The sequence below is a fragment of the Oncorhynchus gorbuscha genome, linkage group LG25 (assembly GCF_021184085.1).
Source record: "Oncorhynchus gorbuscha isolate QuinsamMale2020 ecotype Even-year linkage group LG25, OgorEven_v1.0, whole genome shotgun sequence".
Taxonomy (NCBI): domain Eukaryota; kingdom Metazoa; phylum Chordata; class Actinopteri; order Salmoniformes; family Salmonidae; genus Oncorhynchus; species Oncorhynchus gorbuscha.
In genome coordinates, this window is record NC_060197.1 from 47,612,231 (window position 1) to 47,627,401 (window position 15,171).

General features: G+C 49.3%; 1 protein-coding gene across 1 annotated transcript in view; it reads left to right on the forward strand.

The window, feature by feature from the left end:
- The window catches only part of LOC124013880 (FRAS1-related extracellular matrix protein 2-like), a 60,087-nt gene that overhangs the window by 28,936 nt on the left and 15,980 nt on the right, over positions 1-15,171 (forward strand). The window contains exons 19-27 of the mRNA XM_046328431.1: positions 1,728-1,925; positions 3,976-4,140; positions 5,111-5,293; positions 6,812-6,942; positions 8,904-9,074; positions 10,792-10,964; positions 13,314-13,444; positions 13,627-13,758; positions 14,143-14,477. Coding sequence (XP_046184387.1) covers positions 1,728-1,925; positions 3,976-4,140; positions 5,111-5,293; positions 6,812-6,942; positions 8,904-9,074; positions 10,792-10,964; positions 13,314-13,444; positions 13,627-13,758; positions 14,143-14,477 — 1,619 coding nt within the window. The remainder of the gene's footprint in view (positions 1-1,727; positions 1,926-3,975; positions 4,141-5,110; positions 5,294-6,811; positions 6,943-8,903; positions 9,075-10,791; positions 10,965-13,313; positions 13,445-13,626; positions 13,759-14,142; positions 14,478-15,171) is intronic.

Sequence of the window (15,171 nt, forward strand, 5' to 3'; positions counted from 1 at the left end):
GACACAGTATATACCTTATTGGGAGTTCTAGGAGTTAGGAGACACAGTATATACCTTATTGTGAGTTCTAGGAGTTAGGAGACACATTATATACCTTATTGTGAGTTCTAGGAGTTAGGAGACACAGTATATACCTTATTGTGAGTTCTAGGAGTTAGGAGACACAATATATACCTTATTGTGAGTTCTAGAAGTTAGGAGACACAATATATACCTTATTGTGAGTTCTAGGAGTTAGGAGATAGACTATATACCTTACTGTGAGTTCTAGGAGTTAGGAGATACACTATATACCTTATTGTGAGTTCTAGGAGTTAGGAGACACAGTATATACCTTACTGTGAGTTCTAGGAGTTAGGAGACACAGTATATACCTTAGTGTGAGTTCTATGAGTTAGGAGACACATTATATACCTTACTGTGAGTTCTAGGAGTTAGGAGACACAGTATATACCTTATTGTGAGTTCTAGGAGTTAGGAGACACAGTATATACCTTATTGTGAGTTCTAGGAGTTAGGAGATAGACTATATACCTTACTGTGAGTTCTAGGAGTTAGGAGACACAGTATATACCTTATTGTGAGTTCTAGGAGTTAGGAGACACAGTATATACCTTATTGGGAGTTCTAGGAGTTAGGAGACACAGTATATACCTTATTGTGAGTTCTAGGAGTTAGGAGACACAGTATATACCTTATTGTGAGTTCTAGGAGTTAGGAGACACAGTATATACCTTATTGTGAGTTCTAGGAGTTAGGAGACACAGTATATACCTTATTGTGAGTTCTAGGAGTTAGGAGACACAGTATATACCTTATTGTGAGTTCTAGGAGTTAGGAGACACAGTATATACCTTATTGTGAGTTCTAGGAGTTAGGAGACACAGTATATACCTTATTGTGAGTTCTAGGAGTTAGGAGATAGACTATATACCTTATTGTGAGTTCTAGGAGTTAGGAGACACAGTATATACCTTATTGTGAGTTCTAGGAGTTAGGAGACACAGTATATACCTTATTGGGAGTTCTAGGAGTTAGGAGATACAATATATACCTTATTGGGAGTTCTAGGAGTTAGGAGATAGACTATATACCTTATTGTGAGTTCTAGGAGTTAGGAGACACAGTATATACCTTATTGGGAGTTCTAGGAGTTAGGAGACACAGTATATACCTTATTGTGAGTTCTAGGAGTTAGGAGACACAGTATATACCTTATTGTGAGTTCTAGGAGTTAGGAGACACAGTATATACCTTATTGTGAGTTCTAGGAGTTAGGAGACACAGTATATACCTTATTGTGAGTTCTAGGAGTTAGGAGACACAGTATATACCTTATTGTGAGTTCTAGGAGTTAGGAGACACAGTATATACCTTATTGTGAGTTCTAGGAGTTAGGAGACACAGTATATACCTTATTGTGAGTTCTAGGAGTTAGGAGACACAGTATATACCTTATTGTGAGTTCTAGGAGTTAGGAGACACAGTATATACCTTATTGTGAGTTCTAGGAGTTAGGAGACACAGTATATACCTTATTGTGAGTTCTAGGAGTTAGGAGACACAGTATATACCTTATTGTGAGTTCTAGGAGTTAGGAGACACAATACACACCTTATTGTGAGTTCTAGGAGTTAGGAGACACAGTATATACCTTACTTTTTAACATTTTCTATACTACATTAGGCTGTTCATAACATCTCATTGTTCCTATGTCTCTGCCTCAGTACCCAGGGTGCAGTTCGGGGAAGTCGAGCTGCGGGTGGACGAGGCCGACGGACGGGCGGTTGCCGTGGTAACCCGTGACGGCGACCTAGGCCTCAGCTCCGTCGTCAGATGTTACACGCGCCAGGGTTCCGCCCAGGTGACGATGGACTATGAGGAGAGACCAGACACGGATGCCTCCGTCGTCACCTTCAGGCCAGGTACAGAGAGACAGTACAAACACATGGACATCAGGACAGATTGGAAGGTGTGTCCTGCTGTTTTTCATCTGACGTCCCCATTTGTCACATCAACGTGTGTGTTTGTGTGTTTGTGTGTGTGGACATGTTTAACTATTCTTGTGGGGACCAGAAGTCCCTACTAGAATAGTAAACTAAAACAAAATGGACCAACTGGGGACATTTTGTTAGTCCCCACAAGGTCAGATGCTACTTCTAGGGGGTTTAGGGTTAGAATTAGTGTTAGGGTTAGAATTAGGAACTCGGGTTAGGAGCTAGGGTTAGGAGCTAGGGTTAGGAGCTAGGGTTAGTTTTAGTGTTAGGGTTAGAATAAGGAACTTGGGTTAGGAGCTAGGGTTAGTTTTAGGGTTAGGAGCTAGGGTTAGGAGCTAGGGTTAGTTTTAGTGTTAGGGTTAGAATAAGGAACTTGGGTTAGGAGCTAGGGTTAGGAGCTAGAGTTAGTTTTAGTGTTAGGGTTAGAATAGGGAACTTGGGTTAGGAGCTAGGGTTTTAGGAGAGCTAGGGTTAGGAGATTTAGGAGTAGGGTTAGTTTTAGGGTTAGAATAAGGAACTAGGGTTTGGGTTAGGAGCTAGGGTTTTAGGGTTAGAGTTAGTTTTAGTGTTAGGGTTAGAATAGGGAACTTGGGTTAGGAGCTAGGGTTAGTTTTAGGGTTAGGAGCTAGGGTTAGGAGATAGGGTTAGGAGCTAGGGTTAGTTTTAGGGTTAGGAGCTAGGGTTAGTTTTAGGATTAGGAGCTAGGGTTAGGAGATAGGGTTAGGAGCTAGGGTTAGTTTTAGGGTTATGAGCTAGGGTTAGTTTTAGGATTAGGAGCTAGGGTTAGGAGATAGGGTTAGGAGCTAGGGTTAGTTTTAGGGTTAGGAGCTAGGGTTAGTTTTAGGATTAGGAGCTAGGGTTAGTTTTAGGATTAGGAGCTAGGGTTAGTTTTAGGGTTAGGAGCTAGGGTTAGTTTTAGGGTTAGGAGCTAGGGTTAGGAGATAGGGTTAGGAGCTAGGGTTAGTTTTAGGGTTATGAGCTAGGGTTAGTTTTAGTTTTAGGGTTAGGAGCTAGGGTTAGGGTTAGGGTTAGGAGCTAGGGTTAGGAGATAGGGTTAGGAGCTAGGGTTAGTTTTAGGGTTATGAGCTAGGGTTAGTTTTAGTTTTAGGGTTAGGAGCTAGGGTTAGGGTTAGTTTTAGGGTTAGGAGCTAGGGTTAGTTTTAGGGTTAGGAACTAGGGTTAGTTTTAGGGTTAGGAGCTAGGGTTAGTTTTAGGGTTAGGAGCTAGGGTTAGTTTTAGGGTTAGTTTTAGGGTTAGGAGCTAGGGTTAGGAGCTAAGGTTAGGAGCTAGGGTTAGTTTTAGGGTTAGGAACTAGGGTTAGTTTTAGGGTTAGGAGCTGGGGTTAGTTTTAGGGTTAGGAGCTAGGGTTAGTTTTAGGGTTAGGAGCTAGGGTTAGGAGCTAGGGTTAGTTTTAGGGTTAGGAGCTAGGGTTAGTTTTAGGGTTAGGAGCTAGTGTTAGGGGTTAGGAGCTAGGGTTAGGGTTAGTTTTAGAGTTAGGAGCTAGAGTTAGTTTTAGGGTTAGGAGCTAGAGTTAGGGGTTAGGAGCTAGGGTTAGGGTTAGTTTTAGGGTGAGGAGCTAGAGTTAGTTTTAGGGTTAGGAGCTAGAGTTAGGGGTTAGGAGCTAGGGTTAGGGTTAGTTTTAGGGTTAGGAGCTAGAGTTAGTTTTAGGGTTAGGAGCTAGTGTTAGATTTAGGGTTAAGGTTAGGGTTAGGGTAAGAGTACGTGTTAGGTTTAGGGGTTAGGGGTTAGGGAAAATAGGATTTTGAATGGGACTGAATTGTGTGTCCCCACAAGGTTAGCTGTCAAGACTGTGTGTGTGTGTGTGTGTGTGTGTGTGTGTGTGTGTGTGTGTGTGTGTGTGTGTGTGTGTGTGTGTGTGTGTGTGTGTGTGTGTGTGTGTGTGTGTGTGTGTGTGTGTGTGTGTGTGTGTGTGTGTGTGTGTGTGTGTGTGTGTGTGTGTGTGTGTGTGTGTGTGTAGGTGAGCGTGAGCAGCAATGTATCGTGACTCTGGTTGACGACTTGGAGTTTGAGGAAGAGGAAGAGTTTCGCCTGGTCCTCGGAATCCCCAGAAGCCAATCAGATCTGGGCTTGTTGCTGGGTGAGCAGAAGGAGATAGTCATCAGGATCACTGATAGTAGAGACAGTAAGAACAATTATTGATTTGATTGATGATTTATTGATTCATTGATTGATTGGCTGATTGATTGACTGACTGGCTGATTGATTGACTGACTGGCTGGCTGATTGACTGATTGACTGACTGGCTGATTGATTGACTGACTGGCTGATTGATTGACTGATTGGCTGATTGATTGACTGACTGGCTGATTGATTGACTGGCTGGCTGTTTGATTGATTGACTGACTGGCTGATTGATTGACTGACTGGCTGATTGATTGACTGGCTGGCTGATTGATTGACTGACTGACTGGCTGTTTGATTGATTGACTGACTGACTGACTGGCTGTTTGATTGATTGACTGACTGGCTGGCTGTTTGATTGATTGATTGACTGACTGGCTGTTTGATTGATTGACTGGCTGTTTGATTGATTGACTGACTGACTGACTGGCTGTTTGATTGATTGACTGACTGACTGGCTGTTTGATTGATTGACTGACTGACTGGCTGTTTGATTGACTGACTGGCTGATTGATTGATTGACTGACTGACTGACTGACTGGCTGATTGATTGATTGACTGACTGGCTGATTGCCTGATTGATTGATTGACTGACTGGCTGATTGATTGATTGACTAACTGACTGGCTGATTGATTGATTGACTGACTGACTGGCTGATTGATTGATTGACTGACTGACTGGCTGATTGCCTGATTGATTGATTGACTGACTGAATGTTTGATTGATTGATTGATTGATTGATTGACTGACTGAATGTCTGATTGCCTGATTGATTGATTGACTGACTGAATGTCTGATTGCCTGATTGATTGATTGACTGACTGAATGTTTGATTGATTGACTGACTGAATGTCTGATTGCCTGATTGATTGATTGACTGACTGACTGGCTGATTGCCTGATTGATTGATTGACTGACTGAATGTCTGATTGATTTATTAATTGATTGATTTATTCATTGATGTTTCCAGAGTCTGTGATCAGGTTCTCCGAGCCTCGATACACGGTGAGTGAGCCGGTTGCCCACGGCGAGATAACCGTGCTGAGGGTTGCCGTGCGGCGCCATGGCGACGTCTCCAGGGTGTCGGTAGTGCGTGTGCACACTAAAGATGGCTCTGCCCACTCTGGACAAGACTACAACCCTCTGTCACAGGGTGAGGAGGGGGAGTGCGGGGAGGAGGGGGATGAGAGGGGAGAAGGGGGAAGAGAGGGGAGGAGGGGGAGAGAAGGGAGGAGGGGGAATAGAGGGGAGGAGGGGGAGAGAGGGGAGGAGGGGGAAGAGAGGGGAGGAGGGGGAGAGAGGGGAGGAGGGGGAAGAGAGGGGAGGAGGGGGAGAGAGGAGAGGAGGGGGAAGAGAGGGGGAAGAGAGGGGGAAGAGAGGGGAGGGGCGAGGGGAGGAGGGGGAGAGAGGGGAGGAGGGGGAAGAGGGGGAAGAGGGGGAAGAGAGGGGAGGGGGTGGGGAGGAGGGGGAGAGAGGGGAGGAGGGGGAAGAGAGGGGAGGAGGGGGAGAGAGGAGAGGAGGTAGGAAGAGAGGGGGAAGAGAGGGGGAAGAGAGGGGAGGGGGAGAGACGGGAGGAGGGGGAAGAGAGGGGAGGAGGGGGAGAGAGGAGAGGAGGGGGAAGAGAGGAGAGGAGGGGGAAGAGAGGGGAGGAGGGGGAGAGAGGAGAGGAGGGGGAAGAGAGGGGAGGAGGGTGAGAGAGGAGAGGACGGGGAAGAGAGCGGAGGAGGGGGAAGAGAGGGTGGAGGGGGTGGAAGAGAAGGGAGGAGGGGGAAGAGAGGGGAGAGGAGAGGAGGGAGAGAGAGGGGAGGAGGGAGAGAGAGGGGAGGAGGGAGAAGAGAGGGGAGGAGGGGGAGAGAGGAGAGGAGGGGGAAGAGAGGGGAGGAGGGGGAGAGAAGAGAGGAGGGGGAAGAGAGGGGAGGAGGGGGAGAGAGGAGAGGAGGGGGAAGAGAGGGGAGGAGGGGGAGAGAGGAGAGGAGGGGGAAGAGAGGGGAGGAGGGGGAGAGAGGAGAGGACGGGGAAGAGAGGGGAGGAGGGGGAAGAGAGGGGAGGAGGGGGAAGAGAGGGGAGGAGGGGGAAGAGAGGGGAGGAGGGGGAGAGAGGAGAGGAGGGGGAAGAGAGGGGAGGAGGGGGAGAGAGGAGAGGACGGGGAGAGAGGGGAGGAGGGGGAAGAGAGGGGAGGAGGGGGAAGAGAGGGGAGGAGGGGGAAGAGAGGGGAGAGGAGGGAGAGAGAGGGGAGGAGGGAGAGAGAGGGGAGGAGGGAGAAGAGAGGGGAGGAGGGGGAAGAGAGGGGAGGAGGGGGAGAGAGGGGAGGAGGGGGAAGAGAGGGGAGGAGGGGGAAGTGAGGGGAGGAGGGGGAAGAGAGGGGAGGAGGGTGAGAGAGGGGAGGAGGGGGAAGAGAGGGGAGGAGGGAGAGAGAGGAGAGGAGGGGGAAGAGAGGGGAGGAGGGAGAAGAGAGGGGAGGAGGGGGAAGAGAGGGGAGGAGGGGGAGAGAGGGGAGGTGGGGGAGAGAGGGGAGGAGGGGGAAGAGAGGGGAGGAGGGGGAAGAGATCATTGAGAGAAAGAGAGTGAGAGTGGTACACAATACAGAGAGAGTATCGATTTCCGAAATATGAAAAAATATCCACAACTATAAAAACAACCAACTATAACTTGCTGTTTGGCCGTTTCCCAGAGCTGGTGTTTTCTGAGGGCCAGACAGAGCATCTGGTAGAGGTAGAGGTTCTGTATGACGAGGAGGGAGAGATGAGAGAGACCTTCACCCTACAGCTCACACCTGACCAACATATGGTGGCTGACACACAGGTGAGAGACATGAGACAGGTGAGACACCAAACCAAATCCAAAATCACTCCAATTTAGTTGAACATCTAACTCTGTGATTAAGCTGATGAAAGTCAATTGTTGAGTAGAGATCAGAAGAGTCTAGTAGAGACCAGTAGAATCTAGTAGAGACCAGTAGAATCTAGTAGAGACCAGTAGAATCTAGTAGAGTCCAGTAGAGACCAGTAGAATCTATTAGAGACCAGTAGAGTCTAGTAGAGACCATTACAGACCAGTACAGACTAGTAGAGAGCAGTAGAGACCAGTAGAGTCTAGTAGAGACCTGTAGAGACCAGTAGATACCAGTAGAGACCTGTAGAGACCAGTAGAGTCCCGTAGAGTCCCATAGAGACCAGGAAAGAATAGTAGAGACCAGTAGAGTCTAGTAGAGAACAGTAGAGACCAGTAGAGACTAGTAGAGACCAATATAATCTAGTAGAGACCAGTAGAGACCAGTAGAGACCAGCAGAGACCAGTAGATACCAGAAGAGACCTGTAGAGACCTGTAGAGACCAGCAGAGACCAGTAGAGACCAGTAGCGACCAGCAGAGACCTGTAGAGACCAGTAGAGACCAGCAGAGACCAGTAGAGACCAGTAAAGACTAGTAGAGACCAGTAGAGTCTAGTAGAGAACAGTAGAGACCAGTAGAGACTAGTAGAGACCAATATAATCCAGTAGAGACCAGTAGAGACCAGTAGAGACCAGTAGAGACCAGCAGAGACCAGCAGAGACCAGTAGAGACCAGTAGAGACCAGTAGAGACCAGCAGAGACCAGTAGAGACCAGAAGAGCCCAGTAGAGACCAGCAGAGACCAGTAGAGACCAGCAGAGACCTGTAGAGACCAGTAGAGACCAGCAGAGACCAGTAGAGACCAGTAGAGACCAGTAAAGACTAGTAGAGACCAGTAGAGTCTAGTAGAGAACAGTAGAGACCAGTAGAGACTAGTAGAGACCAATATAATCCAGTAGAGACCAGTAGAGACCAGTTGAGACAAGCAGAGACCAGCAGAGACCAGTAGAGACCAGCAGAGACCAGCAGAGACCAGCAGAGACCAGCAGAGACCAGTAGAGACCAGTAGAGACCAGCAGAGACCAGTAGAGGCCAGTAGAGGCCAGTAGAGACCAGCAGAGACCAGCAGAGACCAGCAGAGACCAGTAGAGACCAGCAGAGACCAGCAGAGACCAATAGACACCAGTAGAGACCAACAGAGACCAGCAGAGACCAGTAGAGAACAGCAGAGACCAGCAGAGACCAGCAGAGACCAGCAGAGACTAGTAGACACCAGCAGAGACCAGCAGAGACCAGCAGAGACCAGTAGAGACCAGTAGAGACCAGTAGAGACCAGTAGAGACCAGCAGAGACCAGCAGAGACCAGTAGAGACCAGTAGAGACCAGTAGACACCAGTAGAGACCAGTAGACACCAGTAGAGACCAGTAGAGACCAGTAGAGACCAGTAGACACCAGTAGAGACCAGTAGAGACCAGTAGAGACCAGCAGAGACCAGCAGAGACCAGCAGAGATGAGCAGAGACCAGTAGACACCAGTAGAGCCCAGTAGAGACCAGCAGAGACCAGCAGAGACCAGCAGAGACCAGTAGAGACCAGTAGAGACCAGCAGAGACCAGCAGAGACCAGTAGACACCAGCAGAGACCAGTAGAGACCAGCAGAGACCAGTAGAGACCAGTAGAGACCAGTAGAGACCAGCAGAGACCAGCAGAGACCAGTAGACACCCGTAGACACCCGTAGAGACCCGTAGAGACCAGTAGAGACCAGTAGACACCCGTAGAGACCCGTAGAGACTAGTAGAGACTAGTAGAGACCAGTAGAGACCAGTAGAGACTAGTAGAGACCAGTAGAGACCAGTAGAGACCAGTAGACACCCGTAGAGACCACAGGATGGATAAAAGACTTTGAATCTGTTTTTTGCCTCCCACCTCCAGGTGACCAAGGCGACAGTGTTCATTGAGGAGAAGGAGGGGGGTGATGTGGGGGGCATCACGTTCCCTGCTGTACCCCTCGTGGTGTCCTTCCTGGTCTATGATGACCCAACTCTCGCCTCAACCCCAACCAGCCCCCACCCCCCCACCGGGTACCCCCTTGTGTGTGTGACGGTGAGTTCCTGAATACTGTGCATTCAGAAAGTATTCAGACCCCTTGACCTTTTCTACATTCAGTTATGTAAAATGGATCAAATTGTTTTATTTTCTCAACAATCTACACACAATATCCAATATCCAAATCCACATTTTTTAATCAAGGATCTCTCTGTACTTTGCTCTGTTCATCTTTCCGTCTATCCTGACTAGTCTCCCAGTCCCTGTCGCTGAAATACATCCCCACAGCATGATGCTGCCACCACCATGCTTCACCGTAGAGATGGTGCCAGGTTTCCTCCAGACGTGATGCTTGGCATTCAGGCCAAAGAGTTCAATCTTGGTTTCATCAGATCAGAGAATCTTGTTTCTCATGGTCTGAGAGTCCTCTGGATGCCTTTTGGCAAACTCCAAGCTGGCTGTCATGTGCCTTTTACTGAGGAGTGGCTTCCGTCTGGCCACTCTATCATGAAGGACTGATTGGTGGAGTGCTGCAGAGATGGTTCTCCTTCAGGAAGGTTCTCCCATCTAAACAGAGGAACTCTGGAGCTCTGTCAGAGTGACCATCGTGTTCTTGGTCACCTCCCTGACCAAGGCCCTTCTCCTCCGATTGCTTAGTTAATCCAGGCGGCCAGCTCTAGGAAGAGTCTTGGTGGTTCCAAACTTCTTCCATTAAAGAATGATGGAGATCGGTCTCCCGAGTGGTGCAGCGGTCTAAGGCACTGAATCGCAGCGCTAGAGGCGTCACTACAGACCTGGGTTCGATCCCAGGCTGTATCACAACCGGCCGTGAACGGGAGTCCCATAGGGTGGCACACAATTGGCCCAGCGTCGTCAGGGTTAGGGGAGGGTTTTGCTGGGGGGGCTTTGCTTGGCTCATTGCGCTTGTAGTGCCTCCTTGTGGCGGGCAGGGCGCCTGCAGGCTGACGCCGGTTGTCAGTTGAACGGTGTTTCCTCACCACTGGCGCAGGTGTCTTCCAGATTAAGAGGGCGGGTTTTAAGAAGTGCGGTTACAGAGGACGCATGACACGACCTTCGCCTCCCTGGCCCTTTGGGGAAAAAAAGGTTACAGAGGACGCATGGCACGACCTTCGCCTCCCTGGCCCTTTGGGGAGAAAAAGGTTACAGAGGACGCATGACACGACCTTCGCCTCCCTGGCCCTTTGGGGAGAAAAAGGTTACAGAGGACGCATGACACGACCTTCGCCTCCCTGGCCCTTTGGGGAGAAAAAGGTTACAGAGGACGCATGACACGACCTTCGCCTCCCTGGCCCTTTGGGGAGAAAAAGGTTACAGAGGACGCATGACACGACCTTCGCCTCCCTGGCCCTTTGGGGAGAAAAAGGTTACAGAGGAGGCATGACATGACCTTCGCCTCCCTGGCCCTTTGGGGAGAAGGTGCAGGTGCACCTGAGCTCAATTTCGAGTCTCATAGCATAAGGTCTGAATACTTGTATGTAAATAAATAAGGCATTTTTTAAAATACATTCGCAAACATTTCTAAACACCTGTTTTGGCTTTGTAATTATTGGCTATTGTGTGTAGATTGATGATGGAAAATGTTTTACTGAATCCATTTTAGAATAAGGCTGTAACGTAACAAAATGTGGAAGAAGGGGAGGGGTCTGAATACATTACGAATGCACCTTAGGACCATATATGGTTGGGGAACCCCCCAATATCTCCATGGTAACTGTGTTTTGTACCCCTCCCCCACCCGCCTTCCGCCTTTCAGGCCTGTGACCCCCGCTACCCAGACTATAGTCGTACCTTGTCTCTCTGCGTCTCCGAGGGTATCAACAACACCCTGACAGAGTACCGCTGGCTCCTGGGGTCCCCAGGGACTCCTGATGGTGTAGCTAGCCCACCGAGGGAGCTCAACGCTGGGACCTTCCTCACCTCTACCAGGTTCAGAATCCAAGAAAGCCCCCAAAATAAACTGTACAGCTAACACCTTATTACTGCACATGTCTTACAGGCTCTGTCTTTACTGATAGCTGCTTCGTTGAGGAGAGCTTTAGTCACAATGACTGTGATATGAGTCTGTCTCACCTAGCTACCTTAAGTTGAAAGCACTAACTATATAGAGTAAGTTACCCTGGATAAGAGCGTCTGCTAAATGACCAGTATGTATCATGTAGAAAGGGAAAGACAGGTAACAGGGAATCTGCTTTGAAAGTTAATGCAACATGAGGTTGTGAATGAATGCACCTTTCCTTCCTCCACCAGGTTAGAGTTGAGCCCTTTCCTTTCCTTCCACCAGGTTAGAGTTGAGCCCTTTCCTTTCCTTTCCTCCACCAGGTTAGAGTTGAGCCCTTTCCTTTCCTTTCCTCCACCAGGTTAGAGTTGAGCCCTTTCCTTTCCTTCCACCAGGTTAGAGTTGAGCCCTTTCCTTTCCTTCACCAGGTTAGAGTTGAGCCCTTTCCTTTCCTCCACCAGGTTAGAGTTGAGCCCTTTCCTTTCCTCCATCAGGTTAGAGTTGAGCCCTTCCTTTCCTCCACCAGGTTAGAGTTGAGCCCTTTCCTTTCCTCCATCAGGTTAGAGTTGAGCCCTTTCTTTTCCTTTCCTCCATCAGGTTAGAGTGGAGCCCTTTCCTTTCCTCCAACAGGTTAGAGTTGAGCCCTTTCCTTTCCTTTCCTCCATCAGGTTAGAGTGGAGCCCTTTCCTTTCCTCCATCAGGTTAGAGTTGAGCCCTTTCCTTTCCTCCACCAGGTTAGAGTTGAGCCCTTTCCTTCCACCAGGTTAGAGTTGAGCCCTTTCCTTCCACCAGGTTAGAGTTGAGCCCTTTCCTTTCCTCCACCAGGTTAGAGTTGAGCCCTTTCCTTTCCTTCCACCAGGTTAGAGTTGAGCCCTTTCCTTTCCTCCACCAGGTTAGAGTTGAGCCCTTTCCTTCCACCAGGTTAGAGTTGAGCCCTTTCCTTTCCTCCATCAGGTTAGAGTTGAGCCCTTTCCTTTCCTCCATCAGGTTAGAGTTGAGCCCTTTCCTTTCCTTCCTCCACCAGGTTAGAGTGGAGCCCTTTCCTTTCCTCCACCAGGTTAGAGTTGATCCCTTTCCTTTCCTCCACCAGGTTAGAGTTGAGCCCTTTCCTTTCCTCCACCAGGTTAGAGTTGAGCCCTTTCCTTTCCTTTCCTCCACCAGGTTAGAGTTGAGCCCTTTCATTTCCTCCACCAGGTTAGAGTTGAGCCCTTTCCTTTCCTTTCCTCCACCAGGTTAGAGTTGAGCCCTTTCCTTTCCTCCACCAGGTTAGAGTGGAGCCCTTTCCTTTCCTCCACCAGGTTAGAGTTGAGCCCTTTCCTTCCACCAGGTTAGAGTTGAGCCCTTTCCTTTCCTTTCCTCCACCAGGTTACAGTTGAGCCCTTTCCTTTCCTCCACCAGGTTAGAGTTGAGCCCTTTCCTTCCACCAGGTTACAGTTGAGCCCTTTCCTTTCCTCCACCAGGTTAGAGTTGATCCCTTTCCTCCACCAGGTTACAGTTGAGCCCTTTCCTTTCCTCCACCAGGTTAGAGTTGAGCCCTTTCCTTTCCTCCACCAGGTTAGAGTTGAGCCCTTTCCTTTCCTCCACCAGGTTAGAGTTGAGCCCTTTCCTTTCCTTTCCTCCACCAGCTTAGAGTTGAGCCCTTTCCTTTCCTCCACCAGGTTAGAGTTGAGCCCTTTCCTTTCCTTCACCAGGTTAGAGTTGAGCCCTTTCCTTTCCTCCACCAGGTTAGAGTTGAGCCCTTTCCTTTCCTCCACCAGGTTAGAGTTGAGCCCTTTCCTTTCCTCCCCCAGGTTAGAGTTGAGCCCTTTCCTTTCCTCCATCAGGTTAGAGTTGAGCCCTTTCCTTTCCTCCACCAGGTTAGAGTGGAGCCCTTTCCTTCCACCAAGTTAGAGTTGAGCCCTTTCCTTTCCTCCACCAGGTTAGAGTTGAGCCCTTTCCTTTCCTCCACCAGGTTAGAGTTGAGCCCTTTCCTTTCCTCCACCAGGTTAGAGTTGAGCCCTTTCCTTTCCTCCACCAGGTTAGAGTTGAGCCCTTTCCTTTCCTTTCCTCCACCAGGTTAGAGTTGAGCCCTTTCCTTTCTTCCACCAGGTTAGAGTTGAGCCCTTTCCTTCCTCCACCAGGTTAGAGTTGAGCCCTTTCCTTTCCTCCATCAGGTTAGAGTTGAGCCCTTTCCTTTCCTCCACCAGGTTAGAGTTGATCCCTTTCCTCCACCAGGTTAGAGTTGAGCCCTTTCCTTCCTCCACCAGGTTAGAGTTGAGCCCTTTCCTTTCCTCCACCAGGTCCATGCTGCTTGATGCTGTTTACCTTCAGGCAGGGGCCAGGGTGCAGTGCTCCGTCCGAGCTGTGAGCACTCCAGGACGTGGAGGACTGAGGCTGACTAGCCCTCAGGTGGAGGTCAGCATGGAGGAGGGTGAGTAGTATAAGTGAAATAAGAGAAAATAAAAGTCTCTGCTTCAGACTAGATGCAGTTGGCTACATTACAGTATATCCTAACTGTTGTTCTCCTTTCATCCCCATGTCTCTGCCCCCTTCATGATTTATTGATTGATTAGTTATTGTGTCACCCTAAAAGTTATTGTCATGTCCTTACAGGTCTGTGCCCTCCTCATACCCCTGGGGCAATAGGGGCTGAACCGTTCTCTGCTAAGATCCGCTACACTGGACCAGACGACCCACAGCACCCCAACCTCATCAGGCTAACCGTCACTATGCCACATGTAGATGGTACCTGACCTCACGCCTTTGACCCCTAAACTTTTAACTCTCACCCATCACATCACCAGCTGTCCTCTTTCCATCCTGGCCCTATCCTTGACCTCTCAATTGACCCTGACCCCTTACCTCTCGCCTTTGAACTCTCACCCCTCACCTCTCCCCTTTGAACTCTCAGCTCTCACCTCTCCCCTTTGAACTCTCAGCTCTCACCTCTCCCCTTTGAACTCTCACCTCTCACCCCTGACCCCTCACCCCTTACCTCTCCCCTTTGAACTCTCAGCTCTCACCTCTCCCCTTTTTTGATCACTCAACCACAATCGGTCACATTGACACCATACCTGACCTGCAACCTTTGACCCCTCTGGGTCTAACCCCTCACCTGTCTCTCCCCAGGAATGCTGCCTTTCATCTCCACCCGTCCCCTTTCCAACCTGGCACTAACCCTGAACCACGACCCCTCTCGGTTGGGGAACCACCGTTGTTCCAACCTCCAGGGGGGGCCAGGCGATGCCAGCGCTACCCGTCTGGGGCTCACCTCAGCTGGGGTGGCCGTGGCCGGCGTGGTGGGAGGGTCTCACCTCCGGAACAGCATAGCCCAGGACGGAGCTCTCTCCCTGGGTTTCTATAACAGTCTGGACCTGGAGACGTGTGTCTGGAGCTTCTCTGGATACTATAGCATCAGCGACCTGCTGTCTGACTGTGGGGGGACCGTAAGGACGGACGGACAGGTAGGAACTAGTATTACATAAAAGTAGGAACCAATCTTCTCGGGATACTACAGCATCAGCGACCTGCTGTCTGACTGGGGGGACCGTAAGGACGGACGGACAGGTAGGAACTAGTATTACATAAACGTAGGAACCAATCTTTCCGGGCAAGGCCGGTCCATTTAAAAATCCTTCCTTCCTCCATTGCCCTCTTGCCCCGCAAGTGTCAACTCGTCAAACGTCATGAGTGTCCACTTAATTTGAGGGCTGAGGAGATAGGGTGTGTCTCTTAAGTAATGCTACTTCCTCTCCTTATCTCTAATGCTACTTCCTCCCCTTATCTCTAATGTTACTTCCTCCCCTTATCTCTAATGCTACTTCCTCCCCTTATCTCTAATGCTACTTCCTCCCCTTATCTCTAATGCTACTTCCTCCCCTTATCTCTAATGCTACTTCCTCCCCTTATCTCTAATGCTTCTTCCTCCCCTTATCTCTAATGCTACTTCCTCCCCTTATCTCTAATGCTACTTCCTCCCCTTATCTCTAATGCTACTTCCTCCCCTTATCTCTAATACTACTTCCTCCCCTTATCTCTAATACTACTTCCTCCCCTTATCTCTAATGCTACTTCCTCCCCTTATCTCTAATGCTACTTCCTCCCTTATCTCTAATGCTACTTCCTCCCCTTATCTCTAATGCTTCTTCCTCCCCTTAT